General features: G+C 37.9%; 1 protein-coding gene across 1 annotated transcript; it reads left to right on the forward strand.

The window, feature by feature from the left end:
- The first annotated feature begins 5953 nt into the window (after positions 1-5953).
- On the forward strand, positions 5954-10693 carry LOC139739026 (trypsin inhibitor-like). The gene is made up of 2 exons (XM_071649641.1): positions 5954-6183; positions 10386-10693. The coding sequence occupies exons 1-2, from the start codon at positions 6123-6125 to the stop codon at positions 10616-10618; spliced, it is 294 nt and encodes a 97-aa protein (XP_071505742.1). The 5' UTR covers positions 5954-6122; the 3' UTR covers positions 10619-10693.
- The last annotated feature ends 10858 nt before the right edge of the window (positions 10694-21551 follow it).

A 21551-nucleotide genomic window follows, 5' to 3' on the forward strand; every position in this document is an offset into this window, starting at 1 on the left:
GGGGGCAATAAAACATAAGAATGAAAAACAAATACGTGAAAAAAAAATCAGTCAGAAGGAATCTGTAAAAAATAAGAATACATGATAGACAATCCCATGGACAGAACACTCTATTACCTGTGGCAGTTTCACAAATCCAGGCTTCAGCTCATGTTTATTGTTTTCACATGATTCATACGAAAAATTACATCCCCCTCTCCAGATTTCGAAAAAAAAAACTTATATCATTCCTGACGAAAAGACTAAGTGGAAAGTCGTCAGGCATATTGATGTTATCACCTCATGTAATATGCAATTTATGTTTGTGACTTTATTGAATTCATGACACTTGTGGAGTTTTGTCCGTTTTCTTTTTCTTCAAGTCAACCTTTCAGAGTTCTGTTTTCAACTTATTTCTTTTTTTCTTTCTTTTTTAGTTTCTTTTACCATGGTTTGGAGCTCCCCTTTGAAATAAGATAACCATTGTGTTAGTTTGCGCAACTTTACTCTTCTGTTTTGAATTTCTTGTTTCCTAATCTCTTGTGATTGTAAGCCTATTCAAGGGTTGATGTGATTGGATGTAGACATAGGAAAGAGGATTTTGTGCAATTGCAGGCGGTTTTGGTGTTTTGGGTGTAGTTGGAACAGATAAATAATACTTATATTCATACATACATTTCCAATGGTGCCGTAGAGTTCGCAGAAATTGCACACAACAAGAACGATGTGGGCCACTAGTCCAGGCAAGCTAGACAGGAACAGCACTAAGAATATCTTGGTCAGGGTGCGCTGTGCACGGGCGTTGCCTCTCTTCCCACTTTCTATGTTTTTCTTCTCATTGGAGGGCTGAGCCTCCATCTGAACTAAGCCGTGGTGGCGGTCCGCGCCCTCACTTTTCGTGAAAGACGGATTGTCGTGGTAAAGAGTGGAGAGATCGGTGTTTGCTGATTGTCCGGAATCTGTGTAAAGGCAAAAGCAACATAATTAAAAGAATCAGCAAAAATTGCTTGAAATCAAGTAGATTTAGCAAAGTCATTGGGACATTTATAGGAATAATGAAATTTCCCTTTGTAACGAGTAAATGTAAATCTGCGGTGAGCGTTGTAATAAAAATTAAAGTTCAAATTGTAGCGTCGTCATGACATAGACGTAGCAGTGTTTTTTTTTTTTGTAGTACATTATTTCGAAATGATAAATTAGACATTTAGCTGAATGATACCAGAAGACTTTTAGTGATATCATTATAAATAACACCATACATTTATGAGGATCGTTTTTCCGAAGGTTCATTATTCCGAACCCAGAGGTTTTAGTTAATCAAACAATGAAATAAGGTTCCCTATTCATGAGCTATTCCGCTGGTCCGTTAATTCGAAATGAGATTACTTATTCCAAACATTCGTTTCTGATGTCGAGTGGCTATTAGGGTATGGGAAGGGACTGACCTATCTTGACCAGGGAAGCACACAGAACCTTTCACAGGAGATGTTCAGTACAAGCATGTGCGATTTTTTTTCCGGTTTTTTTTTCCTGTGCCTTTGAGTGACCTCTTATAATGACAGTTTCTACGTCATGCATGGCTCATGCTGATTAGGATGCAGAAGAGGTGGAGGAATAGCATAGAAGAGTAAAAGGGGCGAAACTGTTTCTTTTTTTATCGAAAACACAACTACATTAATGAACATTATTCCAGTTCGTCAATAAAACTTTCTATCGTGTGTGTTTGTGTGTGTTATGTCTGTGTGTGTGTATGTGTGTGTGTGCGTGCGTATCTTTATTCAGATTTCATTGCGTAACGTTTCACTATACTTTTAATTGCAACACCGCATCTTGTCACCAAGTGATGTTTATTTCATTTTCTCACGAGTTTTCGGAATCACCAATATTATTTCATTTTCGGACAAACGAACCTTATTTAATTGTTGGAATAGCAAAACTTATTTCACCATCGAAATTACAAAGCTAATGATATTTTATTTCATTTCATTTATTCATTCTCCACTCATGGGAAAGATTGCCCTTACGGCGATAACTAAGGCTGATTTTCAAAGGGGTCCTATAACGAACCTTTGGACTAGCGAACCATCGGAATGAACTGTAACCATATTCAAAAACGTTATTATAGTAACTTACATTATGATAATGTCGATTGAATGTGCTGGGATGGATGCAGGGGTTATATACAGTCCAATCTCCAATAAAAATTACGCTCAAACAACACCTGTATATTGCGTGTTCGAAATCGTTCACAAAGTAATGATATACTGCTTGTACATTTCTGTTAGCTCAAAAGATGCTAAATAATTGAATGTGAAACAATATACTTGATATACCATTCACGTCTGTTGACCATCCCATCATGTGACAAGAACAATCGTTTTATATATTGTTTGATTAAAAAAGATACAAGAACTAAATAAAAAAAAATCAATTACCTAACTTTGAAAATGTTTCTTCTTAAGTATAATAATAAGTGAACTATGAAAGCGCTCTTACCAGGCACTGTAGACGAAACAGGTGTGGCTGAAGAGTTTTTCAAAATCTTCCGATGGATCATGATGGTATAGATAACGATGTAAAAGACACAGGTAAGAACAATCGGTATGTATCTAAAGACTACCACAAAATAGGCCGGAATAGTTTGACTGCCATGAAAGCGAGAAATGCATAGATGTTCGGGAATGACGATTTCCTTTCTCAGTATTACAGGCAAAACATACAGATAGAAAGCAACAGCGACGAGGAGGGTGAAATAAACAGCAAGTATGAGATAGGTGGCAAACTTTAAACTTTTATACTGCAAGTGCATGAAGGGATTCCATATGGAGCGGAAACGATCGACGGCAATCGTAAGAATGAGTCCGTAAGTCACACTGACAGTGTAGTGGGTAAAGAAAATCAACAGCTCGCAGGCTACTCTACCGAACGGCCAGTATCCCATGAAGGTATTCACGCTGCGAAAACCAACCTCGATCCCGTTACACACGTCGGAGATTGCTAGGCCTATGATGAAACAATTGGTGTACGTTCGAAGTCGGCGGTCGTTAAAGACGGCGACGATGATCGAAGCGTTTCCGAAGACAGCGACCAGGGCGATGACCACGGACACTCCACCTAAGAAAGAGGTCAGCCAGGAGGAGATTGTCGGACTCATTACATTCCTTGGTGTATCATCGGATGAAACCATGAAACTCAACTGAGTCACGAATTCATTTACACTAGTTGACATTTTTTACCGATGTGATTTCACTCTCGAATGCGAATTAATATCAATAGATATGTATAGTCAAACAGTTTAAGGGCCAAGTGCGGTTTGAGATGAGGTTGTAGAAAAATCCCAAGAATTGATTGCCTTTCCTTCCACCCTTCAGCAATGATATGTCAGACTTTTAGGGGCTGTACACTTAGAAACAAAGTTTCGAAGTGCTTTAAAGAAGCCTAAACGTTGCTGGAAAGGTGGCAGAATGAAGACTCTTAGAGGCACTTCGAGGATAAATTTAAGTAATTGGTGATTACCAGTGAGCATGAGGGCATCCAATCCAATCAGTGTACCAGTCTCCGAAGCATTGAACTAAAATTATGGCCCGCGTTTACACGGTATAACAGCGCGCATGCGCCTAGTACTCCGTGCGTGATCATCGCATTACAAGATCTCGCCGGATTTTAAAGTAATACTTGAGAGAAACTTCCTGTTGCGTTTTTTTTTCTCGATTTTATCAGGATATAGAATTGAGCATGTCCTTTGTAAGATTAGTCAGTGAATAGAGCACAGGTCAATAAACTTCAATATGAGACATGTAACTCCTTCTTGATGCAGCTTAACGTGCGAATGGTTCACGTACGCAATGAAGTGTAGTCAAATCTATGAAAGAGAGATGGGCGCAGAGAACCACCTTGAGCGGGTAGAGCACCAGACACTGAGAAATAAAAACTGAAAGAAATATTTTTTTAAAAGCTAGAACACAAATATAAGTAGAAGGGAGAGGGAAAAAAAACGTTTGCAGATCAAATAAAGATTAGGATGAAGAGAACGAAAAAAAAAAAGTCAGCATCAATGTCACGTGATGAGATAGTTGAACGCACTCTGCTATACGAAAGAGTGCAAACCTCTTTTAAACCAGGGAGGTGGGAAACGATCATGGTAACCAGTCGTGTATATCCTGGAGATAGGGTCGTTCACTACAACAGGCCAAAACGAACCGTAGGAGTGATTATTTCTCCGTCTGGGGGATGTCAATTAGTTCGATTATTTGGGTTGCAATTCCTTATTCCGATGATTCGTTGTACTCCGAATATGAAGTAAGGTTCGTAAGGTTCGCAAATCCTGGAAAGGATTTTTTTCTAAGATATAATAACGAGCATACAAAAGGAAAAAAATGCATAGATATCTGTTTAATCTAAAGAATCAACAGACGTGAGTCAGGTTGTGAAGGTGAATGAAAATAAGCAATGAAATTGAACGGATTTTAACAAAATGAAACATATGGCGAATTATGTGTTCTATCATTCGTATAATTTCTTCTTAATTTCCGTAAGTGTGATTTCAATATCGTCGACTGAAAATTCAAACACCGTTATATTTCTACTCCCTTTATTAATCTGTTAAACCCCATAGATACTCACAACAGGCACTGTCAGAACATAAAGAAGAGACTAACTTGCTCCTAACAGTGCCTAATCCACTTCAATACCCTCATCACGGCCTTCTATGCACTTATAATCATCCGTGATTGATATGACAAAGGCGTTACAGTTCTGCAAATGAATCTGAAATGACTCGAATCATGGTGACACTGTTTTCAGAATTGACTCGACATGGTGAGCAGTGACATCACGAATATTCAGATTACAGGACTCAAGAATTGGACTGCATGGTTGCCGACGGGGCTATGTATGTGGATCATATAATAATACTAATATAGCATAATCTTTGGTCTGTCGGAGTGATGTACACATTGACATTCCCTTGGTATCAATTAATGGGAGAAATATTTTGAAGTTTCGACATGTAATAAAATTAATTAGAAAAATTAGATAAGATAAAATGTAGATGATATGACCATATTGATCCCTCCCGATGACCCCCCCCCCTCCTCACAAAAAGTAATATCAATGGACAAAGTATAGCCCCCTGACTGTGCCGTCACACATAAGAGTAAGAAATACACAGAATACATAAGAGAGCTTAAAAGACCTAGCTTTGATAGCAATATTCAAAGTATTAAAAAAAGGCAACGAATTGTTGTGAATACTCTAATACATGCTTCATAATGAATGATTATATACTCTCTTTTGTAAAGCGCTGCAGAGCTATTATAAGTATAGTTTAAGCTCATGTCTAACTCGTTTCTAGACAAAGTATTACAACATAATCTATATAGTACCTGAAACAATATTGCTCTTCTGCTGCCTGTATTAGAAACTTTGCTGTTAGTCTTTCTTTTTGTAGTGATGAAAGTCGAGTGAAGAGCCGAGGCGTTCCAGAGGAAAGAGAAAAAAGCGTGTGAATTCACATTCAGGAAATATTAGTTCAATCCATAATTAGATTCTATTCTTTCATTATCTAAGTTAAGCTATCTATTTCCTGGTATTTCATGCATCTTTCTGATGAAAAAAAAAAACACATCGGGTTTGCAATTAACGTTGTGACCATTGTTGTGCCTTTACAAACCACTTTACAGCTTCGAAACTACTGAAAAGAGTACTTCCACCTCGTGACGTGATTAGTGCCAAGTATCAATGAATTACAATGCTGGGAATTAAAACACGCAACGTGATTGTTATTTGAGGGCCTTTGTATACTTTTCTGGTGGACAGACTTTGGCCACTTCCGCAACTATTAGCTGGGATGTCGGTGTCTCACTATTAGAGCATTCAGTGCATTGTTTGCACTGCTCGATAACACGTCATTCTGACTAGCTAGTTCACAATCACCACAAACAAGCATCTTTGTTTATGTCGCCTCGTCGTACTGTCCCACAAACAATAAAAACTCAAGCGGCGCCCTACCTCCAGTCATAGACCAATCAATACTGAGACGAGTCGTATGCAGTGTGTTGTCTGTCTATTGATAAGCTGCGTCACAAGCTCTAATTCTGATAGGAACTCCGAACGATCAACTGTAATCATCCACTCCAAAAACCATGGAAAATCAAGTGAAACGATGTCTTATGATCGTTCTGATTCTCGGCCTCTGCCTAACGGGTAAGTGGAGTGAAAATTACACAGAGCGCCTGGTATAATCTAATGTGCCTAAGCTTTACTGTACTTTATCTACGTAAAAGACAATCGTTGTTCTGTTTAGATCGTTTGAGAAAAGGCTATGACGAAAATGTCCCAGTATTCCATCATCTCATACAGTCATTGCCCGGTTCTCATTGCAGTCTTGGAGATGTTAAACTGTTTTAAGTCTAAACGGATGGCCAACGTCCTCTTACATGTCTTAAATTCTGTGGTAACAGGGAGGACTTAAAATATACCATGAGTTTATTTCTGCTAAATGTGATTAATGTATTTTGAAATATTGTTGGTAAAATAAAAATACAATCGAAGGTCTTCAATGAGTCTGTTTTGGCACTTGAATGTAAGTTTAGGCCTTATTAGTCATATTTCTACGTGCTGAAATGGAAAAACAGCAAGAATAACAAAACTACAAAATCAACTACAATCAACTTTGAATGCTTTAGCGTGTATTAACACACGTATAAGTTTTCCACTTATACTCACAACACCGGCGTTAGTGTACTAGCTCCATAGTCCGCTCAAATTCTGCTTAACACAACTTAGTCACGGACGGTTTTCATGGTTTTCATGGACACCTATAACATCATGTAAGGAAATAGTATCGTAATGATTAATTGATGGAATAGTACACTGAAGGGTAGAGTTAGTTCACTTATGTTTTGACATGATGAATTAGGGAAAAGGAAAGGATATTCTGAAAGATTGTCTACCTGCATATGAAAGGTACTTAATACCAGGAAACGAAACAACAGCAAAAAAGGCGTGTCTTTGCTTATTCTTTGAATTGCATATGGACAAATCGATTTTTTTTTTTAGTTTGTTACCAGCCAGTCACGAGATTTGATACTAAATCCGTTTATTGTAAATGATTGCATATAATAATAATAATAAAAATGATAGTAATATAACCTGGTATAGTCTACACTCAAAACAGTGTACATGGGCATATGTGCGTATGCATACATGCATGAGTGTATTCGTAATAAAAAGCGTTGACACAGTCACATACCTCTGATTGCTACTGGCTTTTCAAGAAGTAATGTTCTTGTCCTAATCGAAGGAAGACGTGTATAGGACTCATGACCGCCTTACTAGAGCATAACTTTGAAAATGATGCATCCAAATCAGAATTGAGTAGGCCATAACTCTTTTTTTTTTTTCAAAATTCCGGCAAGTAAATGAGAGAGAGGCTAACTGTGGCTTTTGTACATAAAATCAGAGACTAAACTGGAACTCTTCACATGATTTTATTTGGCGCCAAGTCACCACGTACATGTACATAGTAAACACTACTTAGAAGCCTTACAAGCGTACAGATAACACTGTTGCAATATTCATATGCATATGCGTGATTATATTTCCTTGAATATGTCGATGTTTTTAAAGCAGTGAGTTGAAGTTTGCAGTTTTACATTAAAAAAAAACTGATGCCCTGTCAAAAATATGCCAGAAGGGTGTGATGTTTTCATTCTCATGAAATAATCACAGTATCCACATGTCTTTCTAATTATACAGGAATAGGTGAGAAGCACTCTATACGTCGTTTCCGTTGCGTCGCTCTTGACGTGATAAACAATAGCATTACCATGGAGATATTTTCATTGTTTTGTGGGTTAATAGCCATGACACGTTTTCCTGTAAACTAAGTAGAAAGGATTTAACTCATCAACAGTTATCTTGCTCTTGGCTTTATAAACCACAGCGTTCCCATGGTGGTTACCAAATGAATAGATCTATACCCGTATGTACACACTAGCCTTAGCCTACCCCGAATAGATAAGAGCCTAGTGCGTCCCCACTTGGAGTATTGCTGTACAGTATGGGACCCCTTCACTCAACGTAACATCTCCAAGATTCAAGCAGTACAAAATAGAGCAGCCAGATTCATCTGTAATGATTACAAGTGGCAATCTTCTGTCTCCGGAATGATAAAGAATCTCAAACTTCATCCACTCCCAGAACGACGCAAGCTTTTAAGGCTATCAACATTTTATAAAATAAAGCATGGTAATATTGATTTAAATCTCGAGGATTATATCAGTCCTGCTCAAGCACCGAGAGGTATGACAACCCGAAGTTATTATCCTGATAATTACTCTACTTTATACGGTTCCTCAACTGCTCTCGCCAACTCCTTCTTCCATAGAACAGCGAAGGATTGGAATAATCTGCCGAGTAACATAAAGCAGATTCATAAATTTGACACATTCAAAGAAGCGCTCCAGCGTCACCTCCGTTGTGATTAGCTGCACATCACACCACAGTGCTGAGTGATACTCTATCCAGAGTTTTTCATCGTATTCATCCAGATCCAGACCCCTTCCCCCTGTTACACACATAATATACACACACAAATCATACGCATACAGTATAAATGCACATACACGACAACGAAATGAATGGAGGAGGTCTTAACGCCTTTTATGTCGTATAATATACGTATAGCTGTCAAACCATCCATTAAGGTCTGATAGTACGGTTATCTATTTCCCTTCAACAAAATATATAAGAAAAATAACAAAACAAGCTTTGATAGTTGCGATTACATGGCAAAACTGTTTCCCGGGGGTAACTTGAATCACAAATATGGCAAAGCCCCAAAACGAAACAAAGTATGGAAAGCTGGAGAAATTCTTTAGTCTATGTCTACCATGCTTTATCTCCCTATGTATGATAAGCGTTACAATGTAGGACTACCAGCACACTTCTGCCATTACGTATGAATAGGCCACTTTTGTTTGACAAGGCCACAAGCGAAAGCAAAGGTAGTATAGTTATAAATGGCAAACTCGAAAGCGGCACTGTCGACACGGCCGATGAAGATAATACTGTACTCATTAATTAATCATAATCTGTAAGAGAGAGAGAGAGAGAGTGAAAGATAGAAGAAAAAGAAGAAGATGACTCAGGCGTTCGCTGGATAATTATAACAGTGTACAGCATGGCGCAGTGATAATTATTCTATAATTGGGAACATTGTGATGTACCACGTCTTTCCGTTCTTGAGCCATTTTTTTTTTTTTTTTGGAATACTGAATCAGCTCAAATTCTTTCTGCTTTTAAACAGCCATAATGTTCAGTTGATACATTCAATTGAAATTCGTATGCCATGTACTATTCAGCTTTAAAACGTTCATTTTCGGCATTAACAAAACTCAAGAAAAACAAATCCAGTACATTGTGTTTTCATTCTTTATCAAATGATTTTTGTTTGCCTAAGTTTAAAAAGGTAACAATCTTGATACCCTCTATAGAAAATAAGTCAACATTATGCATCACGTGTTTAAATATGTATATAATGATTGTAATCTAGCTCCGTCAAATTGCGTCTTCCATCTCTACTATCTACGTTATTCTACCTTTCATTTTGCTGTTGTTGTTGTTGCTGTTATCATAATATGTACATAATGCTGTATTTTGTTTTTACGTTATATATATTATTTTTTCCCCGATTTGATGCGCTTAGAAACATCACTATTAAGCGCTATATAAATGTTATTCATTATCATTATCATTATCATTTCAGCATAATTTGGCTTAAAGTATCTTGTTTCTTTAGAATCAATTATTGTGGAAGAGGCGAGCATCTGGACCTCGTTTAGATAGGAACGTGTTGCAGCATGGCTGCATTCAATGGCGTATTAACTGCCATTTAGTCTTAAGTACATACTTCCCTTGAGGTGTTGCCACTCACTGTGGGTATGACTTGCTAACGCAAAGCCGGAAAAAGAGAAAAATACGAATTTTTCCCCATCGTATGTTGTTACACCAAGGTTATTTATCATCATTGGCTTTAGTTCATCTATTTTTATTTGGGAAGGTTGGAATTTTATGTTACCATAACTATGAGACAATAAGGTACATGTTTTGTTTCTTATTCGCAGGTAATCTTTATTTTGTTTTATTTACTTGTTTGAATTGTTTGATTTACTTGTTTGAATTGACAGTTTTCATGTTCTTTATTTTGTTGTGTAAGTTTGAAGATAGTCCATTCGCTTCAAGTGGCAAATATAGGAATAATCTGATCCTTTTTTGTCTCTACACACAATAAATTCAGAGTTAGGATTTCATATGTACGTTCCATGTGTCCTCAGTCCCTTCTGAAGCAAAGAATATATAGAGAAAATGAAATGTTATGCTATCTTTAATATTCATCTGCACAGTTGCTGAGAGCTACCGACGTCCAAGACCAAGGGATCGGTCTGGGAGATGTCCCGGGGAGATGGTCTATACTACGTGTGGTGGCTGTCACAGAGTCTGCAACGAGAAGCCCCAACCCTGTCCAAAGATTTGTCGGAAGGGATGCTTCTGTCCCGAGGGAAAATATCTGGCGTCGAGAGGCTCCGGTCGTTGTATCAAGGCGGATGAGTGCATGAAGGCATATGACTTCAATTAGCCGTCTAGAGAAGATGTGTGGGATGTTAGGCGTCACAAGTCACACCCACCCTATAATAGGTCATACAACCTTTCGTAGCAGGATTCTTTCATGATTAATCTGTCAGAACTCGTTTCTTTGAAATCACATTTCTGTACCAGATGCAGATCGGTTTAAATACAGAATATACAGTTTATAGTAATTACTATTTCCGATAGCTATTTATCACATGAAACCTTATCTTAACATGTTTAACGCCTTTGGAATGCAGCTGAGAATTCTTTCAAAGTAAGCTTCATATCTGCGATAAATATTGCTCGAAGGTTACATTAATTTATAAGATGCGGCATCTGAGTGTGTAGATTGAAGACTTTGTGTCACGTTTGCCATTTTGTGTTTCGTGAGGATTGCACATATCATGCGTGAATAGTGGCAACATGCGTTACAAATTATAATGTTAAAGGGATTGTATAGTTTCGGTTTAGATGGGACTAAAGGTTTCCAACTTTTTTGTGAGGAGATAATGAGAAACCTCTTACGAAATATGAAAGAGCATACACTTCTAAACCACATTAGAGGAATGAGCCAATAGGGAAACATCCCCACTGATAGAAATCTTGGTCCAACGGCCGTTATGGCTTCATGATTTACCTGTCTGTACAGTTGTGTACATGATTTTGGCAAAGTTATGTATATATTCTAATGACAATGTCTTGCCACCACTCTAGGAAAGATTCGTGAAGAAATTCTGTCTTGTGTTGTGTGCAGAGTTTTGTTAGTTTTTTTTATGTTATCTGCATAAAGTGTCCAAGAATTAATCTGATGATGTAACGAACCATAAATTTAGATAAGTTTTTACCATTTCATTGTCATTTTTTTCATGTTCTCAAAGAGGCACAGTAATACACTTAATACATGAATATTGCGGTTTGCCATATTGTGTACATCAGTGATTCTGAAAAGCATTAAGTATGTGTTAAGGAAGAAAAACCTGTGGTAGTCTACTGCACGAAAATGTACCAACATTAGCACTGAGTTTTCTAATACCGCAGTTTTTCCAAATAATATTACAGTAGTTGATACAATGTATGACGTGTGGCATCAATCAATCAGTGAGTTTACAGTGTTTTGGCTAGATGTTTTCTAACTTTCAAGAGAATTCCGATAACTTTTTATATTGTTCAATGAGCCAAAAGTATATGATCGGACCATGTTAAGTGCAAATCAATGGTCATTCCCAAAAATTTAACACAAGAATTTTGATTCGTTTGTTTACCTTCAAAGTAAACGATAACATTTTATTTGTGTATCTATTGTTTAAAAAACAACAACCTAAGAATATAATTTGATTTATCGAAATTTTATGACAGTTTCTTACACTTGTTGTTTTATAATTTCCTACACTGAAATCGTATTGAGACTTTAAATAATTCTAAGTAAATCACTCTGGTCAGCGTAAATAAGATTTTAGGGAGAAGCAAAATGTTCGTATCAACGAACAGACGTGATGTCATGCACCTGAAGGAAAATAAATCCATAAGAAAAGCTACGAGGATTAGCACAGGAATTTGCTCAATCAGCAGGCGAAAGTGACGATCTGATTTGCCGTTTTTCCTTTCTGTAGGCCTACCTATCTCTTTGGGGCGAGGGTGAGTGCCAGGGGACAGCCTTTGGGTCTACAGCAATACACACAATACTATACGTAGTATGTAGGAATAAAAATATGTATCCATCAGTGATGTGAAAATTCTTCCATGAAGATGTTGTGAAGAGTAAAATGTTAGAGTACGATACAGTGGGAGTGAAATTACTGATTTAACAAGCATCTTTTATTTATTATCAAAACATTTAATTGAGGCAAATGGAATTGACTGGCTTGCGCTACTATTCTTCGTTTACTTTTTTTTCATGAGTACACATGAATGTTGAGTATATGACTAGACAGATAATATCCATACACTTCGTGTTATTTATGAAACTGAATGCAATTGATTAACTCTTGTTCACTCAAGTCAGCTTATTTGACGTGAGGGCTACTTCTCTTACACGTAATCATAAGGGGCAATAAAATATGCTACAGCATAGAACCTGTCTGCATCGATCACCTGTCTATATAACGAACACATTTCGCATTTCTCTCTCGCTGTATACAGGTTTTTACTGTATACTGTAAATTTGTATTAATGTATATTACATAAATTTTTGTGTATAATTATATATATAGTACAATATATAGTAGGATGGAAGGCGTTGCTTTATTAGTGACTTAGCTGGACAGTCTGTTTCGGCCGAAGCCTCGTCAGCAACTAAATCAGTTTCTTGTTAAAGTACAGTGTAAGACATACGGCTCTGGTGCACTCAAGCAAGCAAACAAAAGATACAGAAGATACAAAAGATACAAAAAATACATGCACGTGGCTACTTAACAGCACAATAAAGTTGATAATGATACTGGTACTGGGCTTAAGGCAGGGGTAATGCACTTGTATGGCTTAGATTGTTACATGTTATAATATATATATATATATATATATATATATATATATATATATATATATAGTAAGACAAATACACACACACACACACACACACATATATATACAGTGTATATTATTTATATTATATATATATATATATATATATATATATATATTATACAATTGTGATATTTTAACATTTCCATTACAAGTTAATTTATGCATGATTCAACAATTAGAATAACACACATGCATGAGAATCCTGGGTGAATTACTTTTGGAGAAAAGATCATCTGTATATCGTCAGTACAAAAAGTTGATTACATGAATTGGGAAATGACATCAAATTTCCGTCATCCATTCAGAATGTTCAAAACAAAAGCGACACAAACAAATATTCAATTTGAATTTTAGTCATCTTTGTAATGTATGAATGATTATCTATTCCATTTGACCTGATTAAAATTATTTGATTCTGTGTGATCATATGCATGAAAACATTATAACAAAGGTTATAATGTAATCGAAGGGAATACAGCCGTTCTCTGAAGGGTCTATGATAAAAATAAAGAGATGCATAGGGCTGCAACTTACTAGCCTATATGATAAAGCTGACGCGCTTGTAACCATTACTCAAATTTGATCTAAGGGCTTGAAATGAGTTGCTTCGAGAGGAAGAATTATGATGGAAAGGGAGAAGAGACCGTACTCCTTTTTTTTCAACACCGATAGAATGAATGGAAAGAACCTGCTTTAGCCACGCAGACTGAAATGCGTTTTCATTCTCCTTAAAGGGGAATCTAATTCAAAGTTCATAATGTGGATTCAGTGAATGCAAAAACATAAGTAAGTAGGACACATGAATGAAAGTTGACGTATAGTTGACAATCCGGTTACCAGTAAACGTGTTAAAAGTTAAGAGTTGTTAACGTTTTGATTAAGTCCATGTCACTGGATACGGGAACAAAACGATTCATTACGTCACAGTAGGACAACTACATGAACATATCATATCCTTATTTTTCGCATGAATGAAAAGTATTTGACTGGCCTCTTTCAGAAGGCAGAGTAAACAATATCACCCTTAGAATATAATAGTAACAAGACGAAGAAAAGAGAACTTTTCATTAAAAAGCAATTATCCATATCCAAATTCAAGAAGCTAACTATGTGTGGTAATTACAAGTGTATTAAACATGGCATAATCTTACAAATTCAAAATTTCTGATGATAACAAACTACAATGATCCAGCGTGTCATAGGTTTTTCATACGTCTGTGACTTAATATCTTTCAAAGTAAGCAGAGTTTACTCAGAGCTAGACATTTTGTCAAGGCATAAGATAAAAATGAACAGAATCTGTTTGGATGCCGCATGACTTAGAATTTAAAAAAAAAAAACAACATTGATGAAGAAGAAGAAAAAAGTTGAGGCAAAACTCGCCAAGGTTCGTAGAAAAGTCTCGTTCTTTACTTTTTACAATCATGATCTCAAGAACTAGCGTGTACTTTAATAGCAGCTTCTGTGGTTTGGCTTTTCTTTCATCTTTTTTTTCAAAGGTTTTCCCCGCAACCATAATGATACCGGTGTCTATTGAAAACTGCAGCGGGAGATTCAGGGAAAGAAACATGCTTCTCAGTCAACAGCCTTTGTCACTGTCAAATGAGTGAGACTCCACTTACGAGAGCACAATGCCACAAATTGAACGTAAAATCGACCAATTACTTTCACATCTGTGGACCTTTAAAAGTACTCAGAGTAGAGTTGAAGGATACAATCGAACTTACGTTCTTCCTGTTTACTCTGACATCAAGACAGGGAGCTTGAAAGATGACAATTTGACTTGTTTATCGATCTCAAAGTTTGATGTTCCTCCACTAATCTATTGATGGTTGTGGTTTAAAGAAACAAATGGAACTCTCAGTGATATTGAACTGTAGAAAAATGGCAGCAGTCGTAGGTAACATCAAAGCATTAAAGGTCATGAATTTTTTTCTGAAATTTTACTCAAATATTGTTTGATCTTGAGAAAATTAATAGAAACATTAATTCCGTGTCTATTGTGTTACACAAATATCAAAGTGGCCTTCTCTGTAATAATCAGGGGATTTATAGGGAAGTCTGTTTCTTATTTGAGAAGCAAAATGTCAAATATACAATAACAAATTGCAATTCCAAAGTAATATGTACAACCCTTTGTAGAATGAAAATTATAATTTATGCCAAAGAGATCATAGTAAAATGTTGAAAATACAGTAGGAAATGTACCTTCTTCTGGTTTAATCCCATCTTTCCAGGCCTCATCTCTCATAGTCGTGTTAATAGGGGGATGGGACGGGACATAAAGAAATATCTTGGTATTCGTTTCTGCTGTATTCCATAGTTGCATAGCCGGGGGTAGGGGTATTAAGGTTACCATGTTTCTTGAAGTCATGTGAAAGGAGAAGGAGAAGGAGGTCACATGATTTACAAGAATTCAATGCTTCAACTCTTTCTGAACGGAGTAAGTTTATGTCACCATTGAAGTTTTGCGTCTGACAGATGTTAACTACAGCATTTTGGGTCACATTTTTTTCGCGCAGGAGCTGTATTTAGCTGGAGAGAATGAACACGACTTAGCTGGTCTCCTAACCCCTTTTGATAAAATCGCTCACTTCCTTCTTCTTACGTAGAGTGAAACATCAGCATTCGATAAAGCGGGGGAAATACTGTCTCCACCTTACACGACGGTCAACATATTTCGTGTACTCTAGTCAAGGATGGTTTTCGTTCTATAGGGCTGCGTCTATGCAATGGTTTACCTGTGTGTCAGTGTTGATCTGTTCGAGCTGATTGTGTACACTTATTCATTATTAACGAGGAGTGAGCAATGATAAAGTTAGCTTCAGCTCAAGGGGGTGGGGAGAATGTTGTGAGGGGATGTATTCATTGTTTTTGTTTGTTTTGGGTTTTTTTTAACCAAACTAGCATATGCTACCCTGTACAAGACCAACAAAAAGTCGTCAGACATGGATTTCTAGAAGGGCAGATTCTGAAAGAGCAGACTCTAACTCAATGTAAATTGACTTTCCCAGCCTATTTGCATAACAGAAAAAATGCAGACACTCTGGAAAAGTGTTTATTGAAAAAAGAAGCTTTGAAGTTTAGAGTCTATCCAAGTGATTAATCTCAACAAACATCATATATATATATATATATATATATATATATATATATATATATTATATATATATATAGATATATATATCTGTATATATATATGTATATATATATATATATATATATAGATAGGTAGATAGATAGATATATACATATATATATCATAACTCAAAACGTATCAACTTGTAAGAATGATCATTTTCGCAAACTTTGGCAATCATTAAGCAAATTTTGTTTGGTGTGTAGTAGATTTTGCTCTACTGACTATGGAAGGAAAACGAAAATATCATTTCTGACACCAACATACAATATCAATACATTTTTTTCCCGCAAAATATACGAATCATGTCACATGATCATGAATTTACATGTATGTAGTAATATGTTCACATGTAGAGTCGGCATACGTCCGTTAGTTAACCTTCGTAGAGACATGACGTCAACGCCCTCACCACACCTCCAACCACATTCATTATGGTTCAATCAGGGAGGCGGAAGAGAGAACCTCCCTGGTTCGATAGACCTGTAGTGTCTGAGCCACTGTTCACACAAACACATCTACACATAACTGGCATTCATTTTCACACATCTTATGATTATTGCCTAGCTGTCCAGTTTAAGGTTGTAACCGCTTATCGGTTACGAGATTAATTTTGATATTAGCTTTTATCATGACATAAGCTCTTATCATTGGTCCGATAAGAAACAGTCTAGATTGTGAAGTGCATAAAATACATATTTGTTGATGATCACATCGCTGTGATGTAAATGGTTAAAAACCCATAAAATTATCTTGAATAGCCACAGTATACAATATGTGATCAGGGAGGTGTGTATCACCCCTAAATGTAATATCAACGCTAAATGTAATATCGACCCTAAACGTAATACATCTTGACCCTAAATGTAATAACAACCCTAAATGTAATACATTTGAACGCTAAATGTAATAATTGAGTCAACCCTAAATGTAACACATTTTAACCCTAAATATAATAACCGGAGACAACCCTAAATGTACTCTCTAAAAAAAAATCGAGTGAAAATATTCACTCTTGAAGGAGTGAATACAAAAAAGAGTGAATTTAGAATGAAATTGAAGTGAATTTTGAGTGAAAATGTTCATTTTCACTCATTTTGGAGTGACCTCAGGGATCACTCGATGATTTTGGAGTGATCCCTGAGGTCACTCTAAAACGAGTGAAAATGAACATTTTCACTCAAAATTCACTCCAATTTTACTCTAAATTCACTCTTTTTTTAACTCACTCCTTCAAGAGTGAATATTTTCACTCGATCTTTTTTAGAGAGTAATAAGCGGAGACAACCCTAAATGTAATACATGTCTACCCTAAATGTAATAACGACCGTAAATGTAATACATGTCAACCTTAAATGTAATATCGACCCTAAATGTAATAACGACCCTAAATGTAATACATGTCAACCCTAAATGTAATATCGACCCTAAATGTAATACTTTTAATCCTAAATGTAATAAAAACCCTAAATGTAATATATCTTAACCCTAAATGTAATATCGACCCTAATTGTAATACACCTTAACCCTAAATGTAATAAAAACCCTAAATGTAATACATTTCAGCCCTAAATGTAATATCGACCCTAAATGTAATACATCTTAACGCTAAATGTAATATCGACCCTAAATGTAATACATCTTAACGCTGAATGTTATAACAACCCTAAAGTAAATGTAATACATTTTAACGCTAAATGTAATAATAATCCTAAATGTAATTCATGTGAACCCTATAAATGTGATACATTTTGACGCTTAATGTAATTGCGACCCTAAATTTAAAAACCTCATTAAAGAGAGTGCAACCAACGCAGAAAATCGGGCAAAAGGTCAGGGGGTGTATGAAGGGGATATGACGCAAATTTTTATGGCACTCTTGAAAGAGCAGCAATAGTTGCTTAGATTTAATTTTGTTGTTTACCCAGGTAAAAATCATACAATCTTATTAATTCCTTTGTTTGCTGCAAAGTTAATTAGGTCCAATTAGGTCAGCAAGCCGAGAATTTCTTAGCCGAACTTAGACATCGAAGGCAAGGCGCAAGAGAAACCTTGCAAGAACTGGGACAGGCAATACATGAACTTGCCATAAAAGCATACCCAGAAATTCCAGCAAATTCAAGAGAAAGGTTGGAGAGAAATCACTTTATTGACGCGGTGGAGAGTCAAACAATTTGCGAAGGAATCCACAGAGCGCGACCATCTAATCTAGATGAAGCCATCCAAGCATCGCTTGAAACTGAGAATTTTGGAAGGATTGAAATGCAAAGGAGGAACGAGCGTCTCAGGTCTGGAAGATATACCCGAGGCCTGGGAAATGAGGAAGATGTACGCCTTCAGCAATTGGAGGAGATGATGATGCAGCGAATGAATCGCATGCAAGATCAAATAATGGGATTGTTTGCCAATGTGAACTTGAACGCCCCACAGAAGAGGGCAGGAACCAATCAGCCACCCTCCCCTTCTACTAACGGAAATTCGGAAAACCTCCAGTGGAGAGAAGGGAGGAGATGCTTTAAGTGTGGAGAGATAGGGCATCTCATTCGATATACTGTCCTCATAAGAAAAGAAAAGACAAGACACAGGGAAACGGAGAACAGCCCGCCGGGAGGCTCGATGGCAGGCTAGAAAACCCACAGGACCAGCAGAAAACAAACCCAACAAAGGAAAGCAGCCAATAAACAAAGATCCAAGTAACATGATTCCAAACATAGTATCTGGTGCAAAGCAGGGATTGTATGTCAGCGGAACAATAAGGTCAACAAAATGCAGGTTCTTGATTGATACCGGTTCTACAGACACTATCATAAGTGCCTGCATTTACCATCAAATGGACAAGAAATGCCAGCCAGAGCTTTTTCCATTCACAGGAAGAATCCAGCAAGTGGATGGGAGTGCACTACATGTTTTGGGTTCTGCATGGGTAGATATCAGAATCGGAACAACGATCCAATCAGTCAAAGTGTTATTTGTAGACATTAAGTGCGAAGGAATCCTGGGGATGGATTTCCTCCTTCAATCTCAAGGTATCTTGGACTTCAATCGACGCATCCTTCAAATACACGGTGAAGAGATACAATGCACCACGAAGAGGGGCAAAACCTTTGTTGCACGAGTCAAAGTGGCAAGCACCACGACCATCCCTGCAGGACATGAGGCCATTGTCCCTGGACGGATAATTGATAAGGGTTTGAGTATGGCAGGAACGGCTGTTATTGAACCATTAGAGAATGGTGGAGAAGTCGCACCGAAGGGAGTGATAATTGGCAGGACCCTGGTGGATGCAGGGAAAGATGTCATTCCGGTAAGAGTTTTCAATCCTGGGGACTCAAGGTGTGAAGTCCAAGAAGGACTTACAGTTGGAATGATAACATCTGCGGTTGTGGAACATGTGCACACCCAAGGCTGTGACTCTGATGAACTTCCTCCCCATGTACAGGACCTCTATGAGCGAAGCATCGAAAATCTAGATCCACAATACCATCAGCAAGTGAAAATGTGTCTTGTGGAGAATGCAGACGTGTTCTCAAAGAACAGTCAGGACATCGGTCGCACGGACATTGTGCAACACAGTATCAAAACGGGGGACGCAAAGCCAGTGAAACAGAAAACAAGGCGGTTCCCGCTGTGCAACCAGCTGGAAATAGAAAGGCAAGTGCAAGACCTGTTAGACCGTGGAGTGATTGAGCCATCAGAGAGTCCTTGGGCAGCGAACATCGTGCTAGTAAAGAAGAAGGATGGTTCAAAAAGGTTGTGTGTCGACTACCGCGATTTGAACGAGGTGACGATCAAAGACGCCTATCCTATACCCCGAATAGACGAAACCTTGGATGCATTAGGCTCTGCCAAGTGGTTCTCTACACTTGACCTCTCTTCAGGGTACTGGCAGGTAGCGCTAGACCCCGATGCACAAGACAAGACATCATTCATTGTACGAAATGGACTGTATAAATGGAAAGTGATGCCGTTTGGGCTCACCAATGCTCCAGCTACGTTCGAGCGCCTCATGGAGAAAGTGATGGAAGGACTCCAGTGGGAGATACTTCTAATCTACTTGGATGATGTCATTGTGTATGGCCGAACTGTAGAAGAGGAAATTCAACGTCTGAATGTGACATTCTCAAGGCTGAGAGGTGCCCATTTGAAACTAAAGCCCAGCAAGTGTCATTTGTTCTGCAAGTCAGTGACGTACTTAGGTCACGTGGTATCAGCCGATGGAGTGTCAACAGACCCTGCAAAGGTGCAAGCCATAGTTAACTGGCCTCGACCACAGTGCAAAAAGGAAGTTAGGAGTTTCATAGGACTGGCTTCGTACTATCGACGTTTTGTTAAGGGATTTGCAGAAGTGGCAGCCCCCCTGCATAAACTTACAGCAAAGTCAGCCAGGTTCGAATGGAATGAAGCTTGTGAGAGTTCGTTTCAGGATTTGAAGCGAAGACTGCAGAGTGCGCCGATATTGACTTTCCCCACCCCAGAGGATGACTTCGTGCTAGATACAGATGCTAGCTCAGAGGCGCTTGGAGCTGTGTTGTCCCAAGTACAGGATGGGCAGGAAAAAGTCATAGCGTATTTCAGCAGGAAGCTCAATAAAGCTGAACGGAACTACTGCGTAACCAGACAGAAGCTGCTGGCCCTCATAACTGGTCTGAAACAATTCAGACAGTATCTGTATGGCAGGAAGGTGAAGGTACGGACTGACCATGCCTCTCTCAAATGGTTCCTTCACTTTCGTAACCTAGAAGGGCAATTGGCTAGATGGATTGAACAGATCGCCGAGTATGACATTCACATCGAACACAGACCAGGCAGGAACCACTCCAATGCGGATCGATTGTCTCGCATGAGATGTAAGCAGTGTGGAAGACAGGAAGAGGAAGACGATATTGGAATCCTGAACACTCAACTTGCAACTCCCTTGCAGGAGCAGGTAGGATCAAGTGTCAGAGGTATCGCTACTCAACCATCTATGAGCACAGCCAACTTGCGAGAAGCTCAGCTTGCTGATGATTCCATGCACTGGATGATAGAACTGAAAGAAAAGGACCAGGCCAGGTCAGAGTGGGGAGTGATTGCACAGAAATCAGCAGCAGTAAAAACATACTGGACCCAGTGGAGCCAGCTAGAAGTTAAAGATGGGGTACTATGTCGTCGATGGGAATCAGACGACGGGAGAACCATCAAGAGGAAACTTGTTATGCCAGAGAAGCTCCGGATGGATGCTATTAGGGATGTGCATAACGACCCGTTGGGTGCACACCTCGGGCAGAGGAAAACGCTG

The sequence above is a fragment of the Diadema antillarum genome, unplaced genomic scaffold, assembly GCF_040938485.1.
Source record: "Diadema antillarum isolate AM-2024a unplaced genomic scaffold, OU_Dant_1.0 seq00000779_RagTag, whole genome shotgun sequence".
Classification (NCBI taxonomy): Eukaryota; Metazoa; Echinodermata; class Echinoidea; order Diadematoida; family Diadematidae; genus Diadema; species Diadema antillarum.

What these genes read in the sequence shown, in the direction of transcription:
- LOC139739026 (XM_071649641.1), top strand. Translation starts at nt 6,123, where the DNA reads ATGGAAAATCAAGTGAAACGATGTCTTATGATCGTTCTGATTCTCGGC. An exon ending in TCTCGGCCTCTGCCTAACGG is followed by an intron (nt 6,184 to 10,385) that starts GTAAGTGGAGTG and finishes TCATCTGCACAG; the next exon opens with TTGCTGAGAGCTACCGACGT.